The 20475-nt window shown below is 41.9% G+C and overlaps 3 protein-coding genes across 3 annotated transcripts in view; all 3 read right to left on the bottom strand.

Moving 5' to 3' along the window:
- dyrk1b (dual-specificity tyrosine-(Y)-phosphorylation regulated kinase 1B) overlaps positions 1–6051 on the bottom strand; it is a 56317-nt gene extending 50266 nt beyond the window's left edge. Inside the window, exon 1 of the mRNA XM_085802996.1 lies at positions 5863–6051. The gene's annotated coding sequence lies outside the window, so the exon portion shown is untranslated. The remainder of the gene's footprint in view (positions 1–5862) is intronic.
- Positions 1–20475, bottom strand: part of slc6a20 (solute carrier family 6 member 20) — a 132300-nt gene that overhangs the window by 50266 nt on the left and 61559 nt on the right. The window lies entirely within an intron of this gene.
- On the bottom strand, positions 9509–18504 carry fbl (fibrillarin rRNA 2'-O-methyltransferase). Its single transcript, XM_085802992.1, has 8 exons — positions 18480–18504; positions 15667–15816; positions 14956–15185; positions 14349–14519; positions 14038–14170; positions 13832–13944; positions 13027–13172; positions 9509–10568 (listed from the first exon to the last, which is right to left on the bottom strand). The coding sequence occupies exons 1-8, from the start codon at positions 18487–18489 to the stop codon at positions 10544–10546; spliced, it is 978 nt and encodes a 325-aa protein (XP_085659118.1). The 5' UTR covers positions 18490–18504; the 3' UTR covers positions 9509–10543.

Genomic DNA, 20475 nt, shown 5'->3' with positions numbered 1-20475 from the left:
GGGCTGAACCATTCATTGAAATATTACCAAAATCCAATATGGCACTCAAATCTCTCTCTTTTTTTTCCTCACATAAAAAGGAACATACCGTACATTTTTGGTTCAAGCTCCAACAAAAACCACATCCTCATTTTTATATTCTCTACAGCAAAAAAATGAATGAACAACAAACCAGTCACACTAAAACCATGACTCACAGTATCTACGGGAATAAGTGCATCCTGGTTGTTTGCATGTTGTTCAGCTTTCTCTTCCCCGCTGTAGCATCTCTCATTAACGTATACTATACAGACCCTTAAGAGTTCAGTTACATAAACCTGACGGTCTGCAGACATGGACCGACGGCTACAAACGTCAATCCACATCATTAGAAGTGAAACCTGCACAGAAATAACAAACTGGTACCAGGAGACTGGTGCACATGGCAGTGACACTGACGTCAATGTATTTAAAAAAAAAAAAAACGATTCATATCTGTGGCTCTAATGACGGTGAAATGAGCTGCTGCTACAGACATGTACAGTTCTCTGAAGTCCTGGATTTCTGAGGTAAAGTAAGAACTGTAGTTAAGCTCATTAAACCCCCCTATGTGAAGTATTTAAAGTAGAATTCACACCCCAATTTAAAAAAAAATGAATATCAGGTCTTTATTTCAAATGGTTTAATCTTAAAGGTGAAAAATACATCACAAAATGTAATTTGTGTCAATTTTTACGTTGTTACTTATTTGTTATCTTATTTTCAGCCAGCACTGAGCAATATCAAATCACGGTGACCGCGTTTTGCATGTCATTCATCAGCCACACCGCTGTTGTGTTCTGATTTCTAATTTCACCAATTTTTGTGTGATGATGCACATTGCTCTGTTGCAACCACACCGACATGTGACACACACACACTCAGACATGTCGAGGAAAACAACCAACAATCAACCTGCAGGAACAGAGTCTTCAGAGAAAAAGGTAAAGTCACCGAATGAATGAATGAAAAGGAAACACATGGGACATAAACTTAAATAAAAATGTGTGATCTAACAGGTTGTGTGTCCTTTACTGTGTAATTTCAGTGATGTGACAGTGAAGTTAACTGCTTAGCTAATCCACCAAACAAAAAAAACTCACAGATACACACAACTCAGGTTAAAGTCTTATAAATCTGATATTTTGAAATCAGTCCTATGTCCATTTTCAACTCTTCACAGGAGCCTAATACAACATACTATCTCTCTACACTGTCAGATTTACCATATATTGACATATTTTATATGACTTGTACTTATAATCTAGTGTGTAGGAGTTACCCATACATGTTTGCATTATACTACAAATACATTAACAGATATCCCTTAGCAAAAAGGAGCAAACTGCTACAGTAGCTACATCAGTTCAGTCTTAAAGAGGAGCTACACCCAGACCCCCTGCTCTGTTCGCTCTGTCTCTAACAGCTGCACATCAGCAACAACACAAACTTTTCATTTCAGCAGCTACAGAGTTCATTTTCATTTGTTAGTTACAGCTGATGTCAAAGATTTCAAGCGGAGACGTCACCGGTCAGATAAAAAAGAAACAACCCTATCCTCCCTAGAAGTCGGACAGTCACAAGTTTGGCACCTGGATAATGTATCCGTCTTTAAATTAGTGGTGTCATCATCATCTCCATTCAAAGTGCCCTTATTTTGACAGTCTGTGGTAGCAGGAAGTGGGAGAGTTAGGCGACACCTGCTGAGACCTTGATGTTACCTCTCACACTTTCAGGTGACTCAATAGTTATCTGTCATATCAGAACTAGCAATATGAGTACGGCCTGTATTATCTTTATTATAAAATAGTGATGGATATTGATGGATGGATACAACAAACCGATAGTCAAGAACATAATCAACAGATTAATCAATATCTTAAATGACTGTGTGGGAGGTCTGATGGAGAAATTGTGCAATTTACTAAAACTGGGCAATTGAACATCCTCCTTTATGGACATTTGGTCAAGACTGTGTTGTGTGCGATACATGTTGTGCTGTTATTATTCACATTAAGTGATGATTCCAGTCTAAATCCAAGTCACATTTTCTTTTCTCTACTCAATTCATTCAGAAAAAAGAAATCTGTGCTATAGTTTGTATTAGTAGTTGCAGTAGTAGTAACAAAACTATGATGAGTAAAATGTTTATAAACGCAGAACCTCTCTCACCCACTTTTGACACCTACAGGAAGTGTTTGATGCCGAGAACAGAACACGCTGCTGATGTTCTGTTGCTTTACAATAATGAGGAAAAAAATGTCTGAACATGAACATGGTGGTGCATAGGTTTGTTCGCCCTCTTGGTTAGATACTTAAGTTATTTGGTCACTAAATAAAATACTGCCACTTAGTTTCACTATACAACATGGGAGGGAGGGAGGGAGGAGGGGTGTGGGGGGGTCTGAGCGCATGCAGAGTCAAAGGACACAGATACAGATGCTGCCACTACGCGGCGGGAGCTGAAGCAGAGCTGGAGAAGTTTGAGCCCCGAGTGACGAAGAAAGCCGTCGTTCCAGGATGGAGGAGTCGGATGATGATGATGATGATGATGATGATGATGATGATGATGAAAACAAGCGTTATTATCAGAGTTCCTGGTAAGTTTAGCAGTCTGTCTATCAGAGACTACAAAGAGTTGAATTTGTGTGTCAAAGCTGTCACACACATTCACACACACACACACACACACTGGGCCTGAGCTTGTTGTCACAGCTGTGCTGTCAGTCAGGGAACAAGTCCATTGGCTGTTTGTGGCCAAGAGACACACAGAGCACACAAAAAAAAAAAACCCACTCAAACCATCAGAGGAAGCCAAAAAATGTTTTACTTTACATTACATGTGTGCGGCGGGATGAAGCGGTGTCATGCAGAGGAAAGGAAACAGTGGGAAGAGGAGGGCCACTCCTCGGTCTGGGCTCCAGCTACAAGGTCTTGGTGTTTCAGTGGAGGATTTCTGCTGCATATCTTCTGTAGTCTGAGGCCGTTTAGTGGCTGTTTTGGTGAGCAACCAGAACCAGGACCTTTCTGTCAAAATAAAACCACCAAGCTAGAAAAAAAAATGCTGTGAAACTTTTTAATTTACAAGAAAATCCTCGAGCTGTTAAGTTAACCCTTTTTCTTTTATTGTATTTAACTGTATTACAAGTTATTGTCTATTTTATAAGTTTTACTTTGGTGAATTTGGTGGATTCTGGATCCAGAATCCAGACAAAATTCAGAGTGAACGGACACCGAGCTGTTCTCCTCTCTGTATGAAGAGCATGGTGATGCGAGGCTCTATCCTCTTCATGCATGACGTTGGTGTGGTGTTATTTTTACAATATGGCATGGTTGGATGTTAATTCATTTTACGTTGAAATGAAGTTAAACCCAGGGATGTTGCATTAACTAATAATATTGTGGAGTATTTGTTTATTTTTCTATGCAGTGATCGCGGATGCAGATTGTAAATGTGATTTCATACAAGCTGCTGCTGCTGCTGGTGCTGGTGCTGGTAGTAGTAGTAGTAGTAGTGGTGGTTCAGGCCTACATCCTCCAGAAAAGCAAGTCTCTGAAACCAAGCAGCAGGTTCAGGATGGATGGACGCGGCTCATCATCAACGCAAACCTGGATGGTTTTATTCACTGGGATGCGACTCAAACGACACCTGGCCTGTGACACGTTTAACTCAACTGGGTTTACACATCGTCGTCCACCACCACCAGCACCAGCAGCTCCTCACCTCACCCTCTCTGTACCAGGAGCTTCAGGCTGAGGAACTGTGTCATCATCATCATCATCTGCCTCACTCACTCACACTTTGCTGAGTGTCTCCATCCATCCTGGCCTGCATGAGGCCGGTTTTGATGGAGCACAGAGAGAAAGAGAGAGAGAGAGAAAGAGAGATCACTACTACTAGTGGTAGAGAGACAGAGAGAGGGAGGATGCAAAAAAAATGAATGAAGAAAATGAAGTAAAGCAGAAATGGCTGGGGAGAAAGGTCCATTTTGAGACTCTGGTTGCGTTGAGCACAAGGAAAACAGCAACACAACTTCAGCGAGGTGTGTGTGTGTGTGTGTGCGTGTGTGTGTGTGTGTGTGTAGCGACGGGAGGGAGGGGGGCCCAGGCAGGCAGCATCTATACGACAAACCTCTGTATGTAAAATGTGCAACAATTTCAGACTATAGCATCTTCAGTTGAGCAATGACAGAAAGAGGACCACACACACACACACACACACACACACACACAGGGAGGAGATGTCAAGTCATGATTCCTCCAGCTGTGCATCAGCTCTGCCCCCCCCCCCCCTCTCCCCTCCTCCACCCACCACCACCACTACCTAGTACCTACCTACCCCACAGCCCTCCTGTTTCTCTGCCCCAGGAGCAGAGCAGAGCTGCCATCCATCCAACCAAGCCCGTGGTGTGTGTCTGTGTGTGTGTGTATATGCATGCACACACACCCTACCTCCACCCCCCCCCACCCATCTACTCCAGGGCAGGGTAGGGGCTGGGGCTGGGGCTGGGGCTGCTGCGGTAGCTAAGCTAAGTGGCTAGCGTTAGCAAGCAGCTGCCACAGCAGATGAAACGCTGCAGATCTACAGAGGACAGTCGGGGGTTGCTGGGCTGGCTGCTGCTGCTGCTGCTGCTGCTGTGACACCCAAAGTCATCGCCATACACACACACACACACACACACATATATATATATGTACACACACACATATACACACACACACACATGCACACGCCAGAACCGGCAGCGTGCATGCATGCATTGCATTGCAACCGCCTATACTGGAGGGTATCATCATCAACCCCCCCGGTTCTCCATCAATGCAGCCGCACGTCCAGCCAATCTCCCTCTCTCCCCCCTTTCCTCTCCCCTCTCCTCTCCTCTCCCCTGTCTTATCGGTGTCGTGCGTTAACTTAAGGCAGGTCGCGATGCCACCACCACCACCACCACCGCCGCTGCTGCTGCTGCTGCTGAAACTTGCCTGGATACACGCACACTGGTCGCATCAATCATTAGCCTATTTAAGACCAACCCAGCCCTGTAGTTTAGCAGTCAACCCCGGCCAGATGGTTAGTAGCTGTTAGTTAGAAGAAACCTACTCGGTCACAAGGTAAAAAAAAAAAAAACTAGAAGGGCAGGACGTTGCATGCTACTAAAAAAAAAAAAAAAAAAAAAAAAAAAAGAGGGGAGGGGGGGTAACGTGTAAGTCCATCACCACCATAAAGCAGCAGCAGCAGCAGCAGCAGCAGCAGCACGCCTCAGCTACTGTAGACGCCTTAATTGTTCGGCATCATCATGATCCATTGTGTCCAACAACACACACTCATTCACACACACTCACACACACCGACGTTAACGTTAATGTTAACGTTAACCCACCTGTTTAATAATCGAAGCCTGCCTCGTGCCCCATTATTAGTAGCCGCCGCCGACGTCCGCGGCGCGCGGCACCGGCACAGGAATGGGGACACGAGGCCAGGTGACAGGGGGCGAATAACGTCGGGAAGAAGAAGGAGAAGGAGAAGAAGGAAGAGAAGGAGAAGGAGAAGAGGAGGAAGGGGGGTTAACATTATGCTACCTACCTACCTACCTACCTACCTAACGTTACCTACCCAGCTGCACTGTTACCACTCATTGACTGTCAAACCCCTAGCACACACACACACACACACACACACAGACACACACACATTATAGAGACAAGAACCAACCAGATGAAAATTCATACATGAATCAACCCCCCCTCCCTCCCTCCCCACCCCCCTAAAGAAAAAAATAAATAAATAAATAAAAGAAAAGACAACGCCGGCCCCGGTTATGTCTTATGTCTGTCTGTCTGTCTTACCTCAGGCGGTGGTGTGTCGAACCAAGTTCCGCGTAGCAGCAGCAGCAGCAGCAGCCATGTTCAATCGGAACCCCTCTCTCCCTCTGTCCGCACGAACCGAGCCGAGCCGAGCCCCCTCCCCCGGGTCAGTCAGTCAGTCAGTCGTCCTTCTTCTTCTTCTTCCTTCTTCTTATTATTCTTCTGATTTCTTCCACAGCAGCAGAAAGAAAAATCCCCCCAAAATATGATGGTGCAGAATTGATTGTGTGCAGCCGATTTAAAAAAAAAAAAAAAATACAAACAAAAAAGCAAAAAAAAAAAAAAAAATCCCGGTGAGATTAGTTAGTTTCCAGTAGAAGTTGTTGTAAAAAAATTAAAAATTAAAAAAAAAGAAAAAGAAAAAAGAAAAAAAAATTGCGTTATTCTCCGGAGCTCAGGACAGGAGAGCGGCAGGCCGGGCGGTGGGGACCGATCGCCGGCGCAGCCTACGGGGGGAGGTGGGCAGCCTCAGCCACCGCTACCACCACCACCACCACCACAGAACTCAAGTCTCTCTCTTTTTTCTCTTCAGTTAAAAACTTAATTCACTTGTTCCAAAACTGTGGTTCAGCTTAGCTTGCACCCACAAATGACTTTTGCGAGGACCCCCACCCCCCCACTCCCTCCCCCCCGTCAGCGTCAGCTTTTTTTTTTTTTTTTTAAATTAATATAAAAAGGCGAGAAGCTAACATTAGCTTAGCTTCTTAGCTTAGCTTCGTAGCTCCTTAGCTTAGCTTAGCTTAGCATGCTAACCCCCGTCCAATGATAAAACTCCATTGGAATCTTGGAGGAAGACCGAGCAGAACGCTGTCAGTTAGTCCGCTCTCTGCAGGCTGCTGGGCGGGCAACGGTCGGCCGGCCAGCCGTCGATGGTGGAGCGGAGGGTGCCGATGGACAAATTACAAAGCGGCAAAGAAACTACACGTATTTTTTCCTCCTTCTTCTTTAGCGCACACACACACACACATACATATATACACACACATACACCGCTACAGCTAGCTAGCTAGCTCGCTCTATGCCGGCCAGCCCCTCCGTCCGTGGTGGTGATGTTAATATCGGTCAAAGGAGAGAGAGCGAGAGGGAGAGAGGGAGAGAGGGAGGGAGAGAGAGGGGGGGCTGCAGTGAGCGCGCACTCCCGCGACACCACCAGGCAAAAGAACGAAGAACGGCAACGGCCCCGCTGCGCGCTCCCGAGAATTTTCCCACAAAATGGCTGCCAAAACAAATCCACCGCGGACAGTCAGTCAGTCAGTCACACGAGTTAACTTCCCGAAAGTTAAAGTTAGGTAGTTAGTCCTCCTCCTCAAATGAATACTAGTGTTTTTGATTGTTTGTTTGTTTTTTACATGTGGTGAGAAATATTGAAACTCAAGTCTCCATGGGGCCCTAATCAAAATTTCATATTGGGGCCCTCTATTACTAATAATACTGATTATTGATCATACACTACAATCACTCAGACAATACTTTTAAGCTACAGCATCAGCCTTTTCAACATTTCTTCAGAAACTTCAACTAATTCAACTAATTTCTTCAGCTCATTCAGCAGCAATAGCGTTCAGCATTCACATGCATTTCCATTCTTGGAAATGCTTTTTCTAGTTCATTTTTCTAATCTGTAATCATCATCCTAGCCTGGCATGTTTTGACCTATCTATGGTTTTTAATCATCTGAAATGGTACCAAATTCAGCTAAAAGTGCAACCTGGGGTTGATTTATGATACACTTAATATTCAAAATGATAAAGTACTCACTGGGGATAGGCTACTGAATGTCATCTAGGCCTACTAAAACGAACAAATGCATTTTCTGTAAGCATGTCAGCTTTTTTGGGTTTTGGTTTTTGGTTTGCATGCAACAACAACAATTAAAGGTTTTTGTAATTACGCAGGATTTCTCTAGGGATTGAAAGAAGTTATATGCACTATAGATTTTAAAAAGTGAATCGCTCTTTGGGGCCCCGGTGGTAACAGGGCCTGAAGCAGGTGCTTAGTTCACTTATAATGCCTTGGGTCGGCTCTGGATCTGGTACATCTTCAAATGGCACAAATCATGAACAGGGCAACAAACAACCTTGGGGGGAGACTGGGGTAAATTGAGCGAGCATAGGGGCAGGTTGAGCCACCCCTTGTTGCTAGGAAACCATAAGAAAAATTCAGCTTGTGACCAAATATTTAGGATGAAGGCATCATTTCATGGAGTCTGTGAAGGTAAGAACCACATTGGTCAAGTGGTTTGACGTCCAAAAACAAAAAAACATTTTTCACTCTTGCATTTAGTTGATCATGAGTTTCATGAGAATTGTGTTTAGACAATGTAATCACAAAACTTCCCAAATCTCATGAGTTGGTGTCTCAGCAGCAGGTCCCAGCAATTTGTATTCACCTGTAACCTGGACAGGTGGAGTATTGATGGATGGAAGGAAAGAAGACGGGTGCTCACGAGACCACTTACTTTGGACACGTTGTATCATCATAACAGTTGTGTTTACACTCATTCTGTTGCACAACATGATTCCTGTAATATATGCAGATACATTAGTTAGCAACAAAACTATAATTGTCTTGATGTAGTGATCCTGAATATAAAAAGTGGCCCATCTTGCCCCACTCTCCCCCACTCCCCGTAAATATCCAAACATGTGTTTTTTGTTTTCAGAGAGAGAGAGGGCGGGGATATAATCTGAGGGGAGAGCTGAATCTAAAACATCAATATTGCTCACACAACTTTTTGTATTTCTGTATGTGCAGTGAAATTGTGTCAAACAGCTGACAGTGGAGGAAGTCGGCTAAACAAGTAGCTACTAAGTGGAGATGGAGAAGGCTTTGGACTAAATAAGTTAATGCTTCTTCCTACTCATTTTCAAACATGCCAAGTTGTATTGACTGAAGTGCTTTAAATGTGTTATATATTACTCACATGTTTGAAATAAAGCCTTCGTTCATTCAAAACGACCACCCAAGCGACTTAGTGTAAGAGAAAAAAGAAAAAAAAGAGACGGTTTGTTTGGTGGAAATGTGAGATCTGACTGACACTGGGTTGACTGGTCTATAATATTTATATATTTTTATACACCAGGGATCCAGACCGCATTTTTTTTTTCACCTCGAATTTGAGACGGTGCAAGTAAATGTTCTACTTTGCACATGTGCAACCAGCAAATTGGCTGTTTCTTCTTTTAACACTCAAAAGAATCTGGGATCTGGCGTCAGGCCACGGTGTGTGAGGATCATGAATGGAAAGGAAATGTGAATATTTGTTTTGCAAGTCGATTTATGCCCCTAAATTTTCTGTTTGTATACGTTTCTTTGTTTGATATCTTTATGTTACATTAACAATGATTACAAGAGGACAATATGATATAAAGGACAAGGTGTAGGACCACATCAGAGTTTTTCTCATCTTCCTACTCCCTTTCAAGCATGTTAAGAATATAATTCATTTTATATGTTTTCTATTACCATTTGTTTTTTGTTTGTCTTCTCTTCTGTCAGTCTCTTTTATACCAACTTACATGTTCATGATAAAGGTTTAGTAATAGAGACACCCCCCCATCACCTGTGTCAGCCTCAGGTGTGTGCATGTGTGTTTTCACCTGTTATATTTGCAGATATTACAAGCTGATTTAATCAAAACATTTTTTTTTTATTAAAACAAAGTTACTGATCATGTCAAAAATAATAAAAAGAAAAGGTTTCAAGCATAATTTGTTGTAAAATATTTACAACTGTTCTGCTTCATACTCAACTTGCTCACACACACACACAAACGTTAACTGATATCAGATTACATGTCAGAGTGAAAAAGTCACTTTCTATATTTGTCTGTACACACATGCACACACATTCGCACGCACACACACACACGGAGGGGGTCGGTTTACCTCCTCGCCACTAAACAGATCGGGGGGTTAATGGTTCTTCTACAAAGTGGATATTGTGACAACCTGAAGCTCTTCACACCAGGAGGACACACAACATAAGCATCAAGATAAAGTATATTTTATGTACACAAGTTCAGACATAACTCATACACTAAAAAAATACTACTACCCATCTGGGTATATGATGTGTGGAGGAGCATGGGGGAAAAAATAAAGTACAATAAAAAGACAAAAGAAGCAGAACATAGAAGCAAAATAGGTGATGAAGTAAAAACTACACACACAAATCCTCACTGGAGTCGTGCAGTCGTTCATATGTGTGTGTGTAACTACACAGAAGTCTTTTGTTTTCAGGTAAACTGTTGAGTTATTCCTCAGTAGAAAGGGACGAGCTCACAGGGCAGCGGCTGGACGCTTAGAAAAATAAAAGAAAAGAAAAAGCACGACTCCTCTCAAAGGCTGAAACACACGACACACAGGAACAGAGCTGAACTGAGGCCGGTTCACCCGCGGTGAACCTGTACATTATTCTTTTTTTTAATATATATAAAAACTTGCTCAGACAAGAAACTCAACAACTCAAACGGCCCAGAGTCGTGTCGTGTGTCCCGGCCTTTCTGTCAAATGAGTCAAAAACAGAAAAAAAAAAAGAGGAAACCCAGCACGTCTCTGCCCCGAGCGCTCGTCATGCTTTCACCGTAGAAGAAGTCTACAAACAGGCAGGTGGTGGAGGAGGGAAACGGACAACAGACGGTTGGTAGAGGAGAAGCCACTGATCACTTCTTCTGTTTAGGTGGAGGTCTGTGGAGAGAGAAGAGAGGAGAGAGCGTTAACACGGGACGTGAAAACGAGCAGGGACTATATACGTAGAGCTGAGCGCAGCGGGTTCGCGGCGGTCTGGACGTTTATGTGCCAACCTGTCACCATAACTCAGCTCTGAAGGAACTTAAGTAGGGAGCAGAAACGGCTGCAACCTCTCGGTCCCAACGCCACCGTCACCTGGAGCCGTCTGTTTACTTAGCGCTCTATATTAATGTGCGTAAATCAACCGTCTCACACCGAGTCCCGAAGGAGACACTTCAACTCAAACACTGATCCAGAGGAGAAAAATAAAAAGGTGAGTTTTAAAACTGAACACATAACCATTCAAGTTTTATAATAATCTGGATTAACTGTTTGGTTTTAGGGGAGCTACAACATTAATATAATACTTATATTTATTTTTGTGAGTTTATTTTTTATTTTCGGTCTTGTAAAATCAAGTACACACGTCAATTAACATTATATCAGGGTTCCTACGCAAGGATGGAAAGTGTGGAGTTTGATTTGATGCATTTCCAGGTCTGGAAATGTATGGAAAATGTAAACTATTGTATGGAAAATACTTATCTGGGTTTGTCTTATCTGAAGTTATTGGGGTTAATTATTTTTCATGTGCTTTTGTACCAAGCTACAATCTCCTGGAAATTATTTTGGTGACACAATGGCATACACATTCAGAATAATGAAAACAAATGATTAATTGCATGATTTTTTATATTATGCACATCTATTTACTTAAATATCACAAATTATTTTGAATTTTTCTACAGAGAAGTCTGGAAAAAGTATGAAATTTGGATATTTCAACTGTGTAAACCCTGTAATATACACATGTTTTAAACATAAATAAACAACCAACAAAATTAATTTCTTTTTTTCCCCCTTTAAAAAAATACAAAACTAATGTACACTGACTGAAGAGGTGTAGGCTGAAGCTTCATCTTATTTTGCCTCCCATTCTTAAATGAACAGTTTCCATCAGCTCCTTTTAGCAATTTAGACAAAACAAAACATGTATATTCTACATACAGTAGGTAGTTTATGATATATTTCAATTTTGAACATCTATTTGTTGTTAATAGGAGTAAAATGTGTTGTCAGTCATTATCAACCACTACTTCCCTATGTTAAAAGAGGCAGTAAACATCATAAACAGGTAACACCGACAGCCCAGGTCGTCTCTCCTCTAACCACTTTTACTTCTTCTACCAATAATCAGGTTCCATCCATTTTATTTCAGCTTTATGTGTCATGTGGTGAGACTCTGACTTCAGGAACAGTCCAGCAGATGGAGCCGTTCTCAGACCCCGGCCCCGGCTGATGCAGGTGCTGTGACGGTGGTGGTGGGTGGGTGTGTGCCGCCATATTCAGGCATATACAGGCCCCGAGGAACGACAACTTCCTGTAACGCATCCCTCTTTATGTTTGAGAGAGACAGCACTGACGAGCAGCCGAGTGTGGACGAAGAGACCAAAACACGACCGGACATTAAGATTTACCAAGACGAGAACGAGTTTATGACATTTATAGACGATTCAATAATGCAGCTGGTGTTGGCTCTGATACCGAGATGAATAAATATTAATTTCTAACAATAGAACAATTATAAAACCACTTCAGGATCAGAATAAAATGATCCAGAGGAGTTTAGCTCTTCCTGTTTGGGGTGATTATTATTTTAAGAGCAGGTTTTACTCAATTTCAAATTTGACAGGGACAAAATATTTTTGAAAAAAGTGATGATAGAAAATGAGCTACGAGGGTGGAAAACCTAATCTGATCCGTTTACTTGTTTAACTTTTTAACCAATCGTCCACTTTTCCTTCCTCGCATTTAAAACCCCGTTGGTTTTCATTGATGATTTTTTTAATGTTCAGTCTCTAATATTTAAATCATAAAGTAAGAGATGAGAGGATGATGTAATTGTCTTGTCTGCATGCTGTCGTTATGCAATTATGCCACATTTTCATACATACATGTATTATTTGCTATTATGAGCTTTTATTAGGTAAATTCATATGTAAGTAATTGTGGCCCTTTTTTGGTTTTTAGGTTGCCGTCCAGGGACAACGGATGAAAATTAGTCTTACTGGCCAACTCTGGCTCACTTGCAGTTTTTTTTAAATATACTGTTGAATAGCATTGCATTGTCCCTGTTTAATAAACCAATTAATAACGATGTTGCACTGGATGTGAACCAGTGGATTCACACACAAACAGTCTTCAGTTCAACAGAGTCGAATGTTCTTCACTTTAAATCTATTGTCTGTAAATATTAATAATATCCCGAGTTTGACTTCCTGCATTGTGCGATTCTTTAATTTACTGTAACCGACCAATCAGAACTTCTCAATGAAGAGGGGGCGGCTGTATATTCATCCGTAGATTAATAAAAAGGTGAGTCATGGTAAAAAGGGGCTTGTGAAGTCTGGTGTACCTGTAAATGCCGACCACCACGGCGTGGTCTCTCTCGTACGGCTCCAGTGTGAGCTGCTCCTGTGGCTTCATGTTCTCGGAGCTCATCTTCTTCACCTCGGCGGCGAACACGGCCTCAGGAGCCGCTGTCGAGTCTATACAGTTGGCCTGGAGACGGGAAAAAAAACACATAAGACTGGACATTAAACATCAGCAGCAACGCATGTCTGCGGAAAATTGCACAGAGGGAAGCACAATTATCTTTTAAACTCATAACAGTTGAGTAAAGCTCATAAGCATTCATATTTTGTTGGTACTTGATGTACTTATAGTGCAGTGTTATGTTGCATCATGCAGTATTTGTTCTTAAGCTATGGAGGAAAAGTTTAGTGTTTGTTACCTCAATAAATTTAAAGTAATTTCTATTTAATTTGTGTACATTTTATTCATAACATTAAAAACACGCTCTTTTTTGGACAGAATTACATTCAAACTAAGAAATGAAACATTTTTGAAGAGAACTGGTCGAAATGACTCAGCTATGTGTCGACTATAAGACCTGATTTCACATTGATGGCAAAGATGAGGTCAAACCCTTTAACAAGAAATTAATTTTTTCTCTGTTTTTAAGCAGCATCTTTATATTTTTTATGGGTGATGTGCTCATGTTGTTTTACTTAATGCCCAAATCCAACAACAAACATACAACACAATGTAACGTAAAAATAAGAGTTACAAGTAAAAACGGGGGGGAAAAGAAAAGAAAAAAACGGAATTTGGGGAAACAAAAAAACAGATTTTATAGGTCCCTACGACAAGTTTCATACCTTGATGGAGATGACGAAGTGTCCGCCGTTCTTCAGGAAGTTGTGAGCGTTCAGAGCGACGATTCTCGTCTGGTCGGGCTGAGCCACGTCGGCAAAGATCACGTCCACCATACCTACACAACAACAGAGACCAGAGGGTTTAAACACACACAGAGACACCAGGACACGACGGACGAGGTCCAGCTGCTCGGCTCAGCTCTACTTACCAACCAGCATGCGGTACTTGTGCGGGTGCCGGGCGTCCTCGATGATGGGAATGATGTTGGTGCGTTTCTTTGCCACGTTGAGAAGGTCGCGGCCCGATCGGTGGGAGAACTCGACGGCGTAGACCAGGCCGTCCTGGAGAAGAAGAAATAATAATAATACATGTCAAGATGTGTTGAGTTCTCTGGGGAAACATCTGGAGGGAATCGACCACGTGGAGACTTCTGAGGTCAGAGCGTTGGACTGAACTCGTCTAATTAGGTCGTTGTGTGTCTGTGTGTGTGTGTGTGTGTCTGTGTTGTGTGTTACTCACCGGTCCAACGATGTCAGACACGTGGGACACTGTGGTTCCAGAGGCGGCGCCCAGGTACATGACCTTCGCCCCGGGCTTGATGTGGATCTGGTCGACTCCTCCCAGGATGGCGGCTGCCAGTTTGGAGCGGAACGGATTCCAGGCTCTGTACTCAATTTTAGTCTCTCCTTCCTAAGAAATTAAAATAAAAAAGGAGAAGAGAACAGTGATTCACAAGGTCCCGATTCGATTCAATGTTGATTCAGTTGGTGATATTTCAGTTTTAATACTAATTTGCTTGATTATGAAAGAGATTTTCACAAAACTAACGTTGTAAATTGTACAAAGATGAAACTCTCTAACCTGGTGTGTTATTAGAAATATTCATGTTTGTATTAAATAGACCGAAAAGCAGTTGCATCAATGCACATTTATTTAACAAGCTCAAAAGATCGATCTTAGGATTTTATGAGTCGATATCAAATCTTTCAAATGAAGATTGATATGAATCGGAAAATCTATCTTTTTTTTTTTATACCTAGCCCTATAATTTACCCATAATTCAACTGGGAGTTTTCAATCCAGTGATGGTTAGCAGCAGGTATGAATGAATGAACGAACATCTCACCTCCACATTCATCCTCTTCTCTCCGTACACAGACTCTCCCACCACCATGTTCTTGGTCACCAGGGCGTCCTCCTTCCCTCTGCAGATGAACACGCCTTCATGTCTATGGGGCTCCACTATGACCTTCCTCCCTGCTCCGAAGCCTCCTCGTCCTCCTCCTCTTCCTCTCGGGGCTCCTCTTCCACCACCTCGGCCCCGAAATCCACCACCGTCTGGGGACCTGAATCCACCTGAAACAAGCGTTTTAGAAACCGTTTTAAGGCTGGGTCGTACTGAATCTACTGTTTTTACAGTCAAAACTCCTTAAAATTTACAAACCGAGTGGCAATTTCACTTAATTAGCAGCCTAAAAATTAAAGGGTTACCAAAGTTTTTTTTTATAAAGAAATGGTTTTCATGAAATATAGAAGGGAAGAGGTTATTTAAATACAACGTGATGGTCATGGTTATATTGTTTTGTGCTCTTTATTGTTTCTTTAAACCGTATGCGAGGGACAGATACATTTTAGTTTTTCTATTATGTGTGTGTAGAGGTAGAACTAAATAAGTGTTACACTCTGGCTTTTGTTATTAGGGATGATGTTGTCTGTTGTTTCATTTGGTTTTCTGTTCATGTTGTCTTTTGTCACATCACTTTTTAAAAAAAATATAAGCTTGAAATAAATTGTGAAATGAATGAATGAATGACACACAGTTTCCCTCTAGTCTCACCTCTTCCTCCTCTGAAGCCACCACCACCTCGTCCTCCTCGGTCTCCAAACCCTCCTCTACCTCCACCACCGAATCCTCCTCCGCCACCGAATCCTCCTCGGCCTCCTCGTCCACCTCTTCCTCCTCGATCGCCCCCACGGGGACTGAACCCTGGAAAAAAATAAACACAGTTTGGTGAGATTCATACTCATCAGATCAGGAGGCTGTGACGTGTAAAAACAGACGTCTGGTTATGGATATGAAGACCGGACACAGACGGTTGTATTTCTGCTACACAACCAGTTGCTGTTATTCTGCTGCCCAGTTGGGATGACGACGTGCGGTGTTCAGGTAGGAGGGAGATTTAAAAATCACACAAAGTGCAAAGTGAGTTGTTGGTACTTTGGTTGAAACTGGGTCTTGGGGTTTGAGCTGAGAATAGACGTCGTCTCAGAACCAGGTCTATTTCTGGACCAATGTCACTTCACTGACAGTCTGCTGCTTTTACAAGAGCAGAGACTTGGTGCTCGAAGCAAACGTGCAACAATGATAATAAAACTTTAAACTTATCTGAATGAATCGCAAATAGAGCTGGTGGTGGGTGAGTTGAAATCTTTAGAAAAATATATACACAAACCACAGCTGTGATCTAAAGGAAGAATCAGTAAATCTATAAATGAATCTGACTGGCTCTAAACCGTTTTATATTTCTTGAACATTTTCTCTTTTAGTTCATTAAATCCCTACAGCACCTGAAGGCAACAGGACACGTTGAGCAGCTGCATCTCAGTTCAGTGACATCTACAAGCTCCTGAAGAGCAAATAATACAACTGTAGGAACATTTGATATACTAAAATATCATGTCGCTGTATAGATTCTGTCTATCAATATTTAATCAATAGCTGGTGGTGGCTACAGTGGTTTTGAGCCTCTGATCGATGGCGATACCTTTTTTTTTTAAAGTGTCATTTTAGATGTTGCTGCAGCTGTATATCTTATTGGAGATCTGTTCTGAGTCTGAATGTATAAAAATTATTTAAAAAATAAATTGTGTATAACATTGAGTGATCGTTATATGGTGAGTTTTTCTTTTAAAAAAACTTTTAGGGACTTTATACCACCTTGTTTTTAGTATCCTATCATATTGTCAGTAGAGCTACAACAATTAATCGAACAATAATCGATTATTAAATCAATCGTCTACCATTTTGATAATCGTGTAATCGATTTGAGTAGCTTTTAAAGAAAAAAAGTCAAAATTCTCTGATTTCAGCTTCTTCTATGTGAATATTTCTGGTTTCTTTGTTCCTTTATGACAATAAACTGAGTCTCTCTTTGGTTTGTGGACACATCTTGATCCTGAAAACTTTGTAGATCCAATTTTTTTTTTTTAAATGTGGGCATTGTTCATTCATATCCATCTCAGTGAGAGCGGTTTCCTCTGCCCTCCTTTGCTTGGTTCACCACTTTCTAAACACTGTAGCACCACCTACTGTCTAAAGGGTGGGACAACAACATCCACGCCTAAAGGGACATGTGGACAAAAACACTCCACAGTGCTGTTTCTACTGCTTCTGCTGGTGGTGGTGGTGGGAGAAACACCTCCAGTTACATGTGCCACACAGAAATGTTAAAGGGGGTCATGGGAGACTGGAGCACAGTGTTTGCATGAAGCACCACAGTATTTTTTTCAGACTTTCAGGGGATGGCATAGAGCAGGTTTGTCCAAACTAATTCCTCAAAGGACCGTGTGGGTTAAAGGTTTTTGTCCCAACCTATCAAAAACACACAGTTTGACCAATCAGCTGTCTGAACAACCAGATCAGTTGATTAAATGAGTCAAGTCTGGTCTGCTGCTTCTTGGTTTGAACTAAAAACCTGCAGCCACATCGGCCCCTTTGAGGAATAGTTTGTTGAGTCTTAGTAGATAATATATGGTGGGGGTAATACACAGAGCTGCAACACAGATATAAACATGTATACTTGGTGACAGTAATATTAACATTATACAGGTCAGAAATGCTCAGAGAGAGCAGTTTTCTCATTCCTCACATCTACTGCCCTCATTTAAAAACCTCCAGGTCTGCGAACACGTGAGATTTAGCACAAACACATCAATCTGGCTAAATTCACCCCGACTCGGTGAGAAAAGTCTCCATCGACACTAACCTGATTCTGAGGTGTAATCAGTCTTATTTTAAGGGGTAAATCAACTCTTAAAAGTGCAGTTATTAGTTGGGTAAACACCACCACGCATGGCTCAAGTCTGTGCTAGCGTTAGCATTGTGCTACATGCAACTTTGGTGGTGGTGCTGCCTCGTGGCGCACAGAGATGAACACATCAGGCTCATTCATTTAAAAACAAAAGAAACATCTGTATCTTCGTTAATAGACGTCATCTTTCATTTTAACAGTTTATTTTTTGCAAAGAACCGGGCGGGTACCGTACAATCTGACACCAGCTAGCCCGGTTCTGCAGCGCGACCGAGGGGACTCAACACGTGTGCACAGCGTGTCGGTGTCGTTGGTGATGATGAATCGTTAATTAACTGATAATAGCACAGTGAAACCGTTAACCAGACTTTAATCAGACGTTAACTCGGTATATTAATCACAAACTGGCACAGACAGAACCGGAGAAAGCGACACTTTTCCCTCCCAAAGACCCAACAACCAGCTACTCGCAGTGTGGTCACCGGGGCAACATGGCGGACTAGGCCACGAGCAACAACCGTTTTAACTTTTCTCTGCTCGTCCGTCGCCTTGACGACGAACCGACTACCGTCACCGTTAAAACGCCGTTAAAGGTGAAGTATTAACGGATCTACTGTACCTGGCCTCATGTTTTTTGCAGGCGTAAAAGCGTCGAACCGGCGGCTGTCAGCGGTACTGATCTCTTCTCTTCTCCGGGATCGGACCTGTGTCTGCGGCGCTGCGCACACTCAACTCTCAACTGTGACCGCACGTGCGTCTCCTCTCGTCTTCTTCTTGTTCTACGTCAGCGTCCTACGTCACCGACGTCACCAGCGGGCTCAGCAGCGACACGCGCTGGTCGGAGGGTGGAGCAACCATAGATATACAGTATAAACGTTTATATATCTATGGGAGCAACGACACCAACAAGAGTTTATCAGTGCAGATGGTGCAGATTAGAAAGAGAGAATTGGAAGTAAATAAAATACGGTAAATACCTTGTGAATTACATATGAATAAACTACAGAATAGGCAAGGTAAGGCATCTTTATTTATATAGCCTAGCGCATTTCATACCAAGGCTACTCAATGTGCTTTACATAAAGACAAAACTTTTTTTTTTTTAAGAACATCATAAAACAGCATTAAAAAAAACTAAAAAAAAACACAGTTAAAAACAGGAGCAAAGAAGAATAAAAAAAAGTAAAAGAAAAGAAAATAGATCAAGTTTAAAGTTCTTAAAAAGAGCTCAGCTATAAGCACATGAAAAGACACCAACAAGAGTTTATCAGTGCAGATGGTGCAGATTAGAAAGAGAGAATTGGAAGTAAATAAAATAAATACCTTGTGAATTACATATGAATAAACTACAGAATAGGCAAGGTAAGGCATCTTTATTTATATAGCCTAGTGCATTTCATACCAAGGCTACTCAATGTGCTTTACATAAAGACAAAACTTTTTTTTTTTTAAGAACATCATAAAACAGCATTAAAAAAAAAAAAAAAAAAAAACACAGTTAAAAACAGGAGCAAAGAAGAATAAAATAAAAGTAAAATAAAAGAAAATAGATCAAGTTTAAAGTTCTTAAAAAGAGCTCAGCTATAAGCACATGAAAAGAGAAATGTTTTTAACCTGGATTTAAAAGTGCTTACAGTTGGGGCTGATTTCAGTTCTGCTGGTAGTTTGTTCCACTTGTGTGCAGCATAACAGCTAAATGCTGCTTCACCATGTCTGGTTTGAACTCTGACCTGAGTCAGTAGATCTCAGAGCTCTACTGGGTTTATACTCTACTAACATGTCATTCGTGTATTCTGGACCTAAACCATTCAGTGATTTGTAAACCAGTAGCAGAACTTTAAAGCAGAAGTAAGTGATATATTTGTGTTAATATAAGTCTTAAATAGTTCTATCTTCCGACAGCAATCACTTACATAGAGTGTTTGGTCTGAAACACGGGTCTGTCAGTCACTCTGCTCTGCTCTGAGCCGAGGAGAAAACTTTTCTCGTATCCTACAATTTTTATCCAATGAGGAGAGAGAACGGCATGAAGGGCTGTGTGTGCAGCCAAGGGACTCCATGAATGTGGTGACGTAGGGACGAGGACTGTTATGGTGCGTTCAAGGAAACTCGTAACTCGTGTTTTTCCGACCTGTGAAGTCGTACCAGTTAGATCTGGTACGAGTTCATGGGTCGGAAGTTACGAGTGGTCGTTATAGTGACTTTCACCGGTAAAACAGGTCGGAAAAACACGAGTGGGTTACCTGGAACGCTACAAAGTCGTAAGTTGTGACTTGAAGCTGTAATTTACGGTTTCAAAAGCCTGCCTGGAACGCAGCATTAGCCAAAACGACCGGATCGCTTACTTCTGCTTTAAAATCTATTCTGTAGCTGACTGGGAGCCAATGTAAAGTTTTAAGAACCGGGGCGATGTGATCTGATCTCTTTGTTCTGGTTAAAACTCGAGCTGCAGCGTTCTGAATGAGCTGCAGCTGTTTGATGCTTTTTTGGGGGGAGACCAGTCAGAAGACCGTTACAGTAGTCTAGTCTACTGGAGATAAAAGCATGAATCAGCTTCTCCTGATCAGTTTGGGACATAAAACCCTTAATTCTGGATGTGTTCTTAAGTTGATAAA

This window comes from Trachurus japonicus, chromosome 16, assembly GCF_045865225.1.
Source record: "Trachurus japonicus isolate A0001 chromosome 16, Traja_1.0".
In the NCBI taxonomy this organism is placed as follows: Eukaryota; Metazoa; Chordata; class Actinopteri; order Carangiformes; family Carangidae; genus Trachurus; species Trachurus japonicus.
Note: the sequence above shows the minus strand (reverse complement) of the source record. Positions and strands in the feature narration are given on the sequence as shown.

What these genes read in the sequence shown, in the direction of transcription:
- fbl (XM_085802992.1), bottom strand. An exon ending in TGTCTGACATCGTTGGACCG is followed by an intron (nt 14,171 to 14,348) that starts GTGAGTAACACA and finishes CTTCTTCTCCAG; the next exon opens with GACGGCCTGGTCTACGCCGT. An exon ending in CAAGTACCGCATGCTGGTTG is followed by an intron (nt 13,945 to 14,037) that starts GTAAGTAGAGCT and finishes GTTGTTGTGTAG; the next exon opens with GTATGGTGGACGTGATCTTT.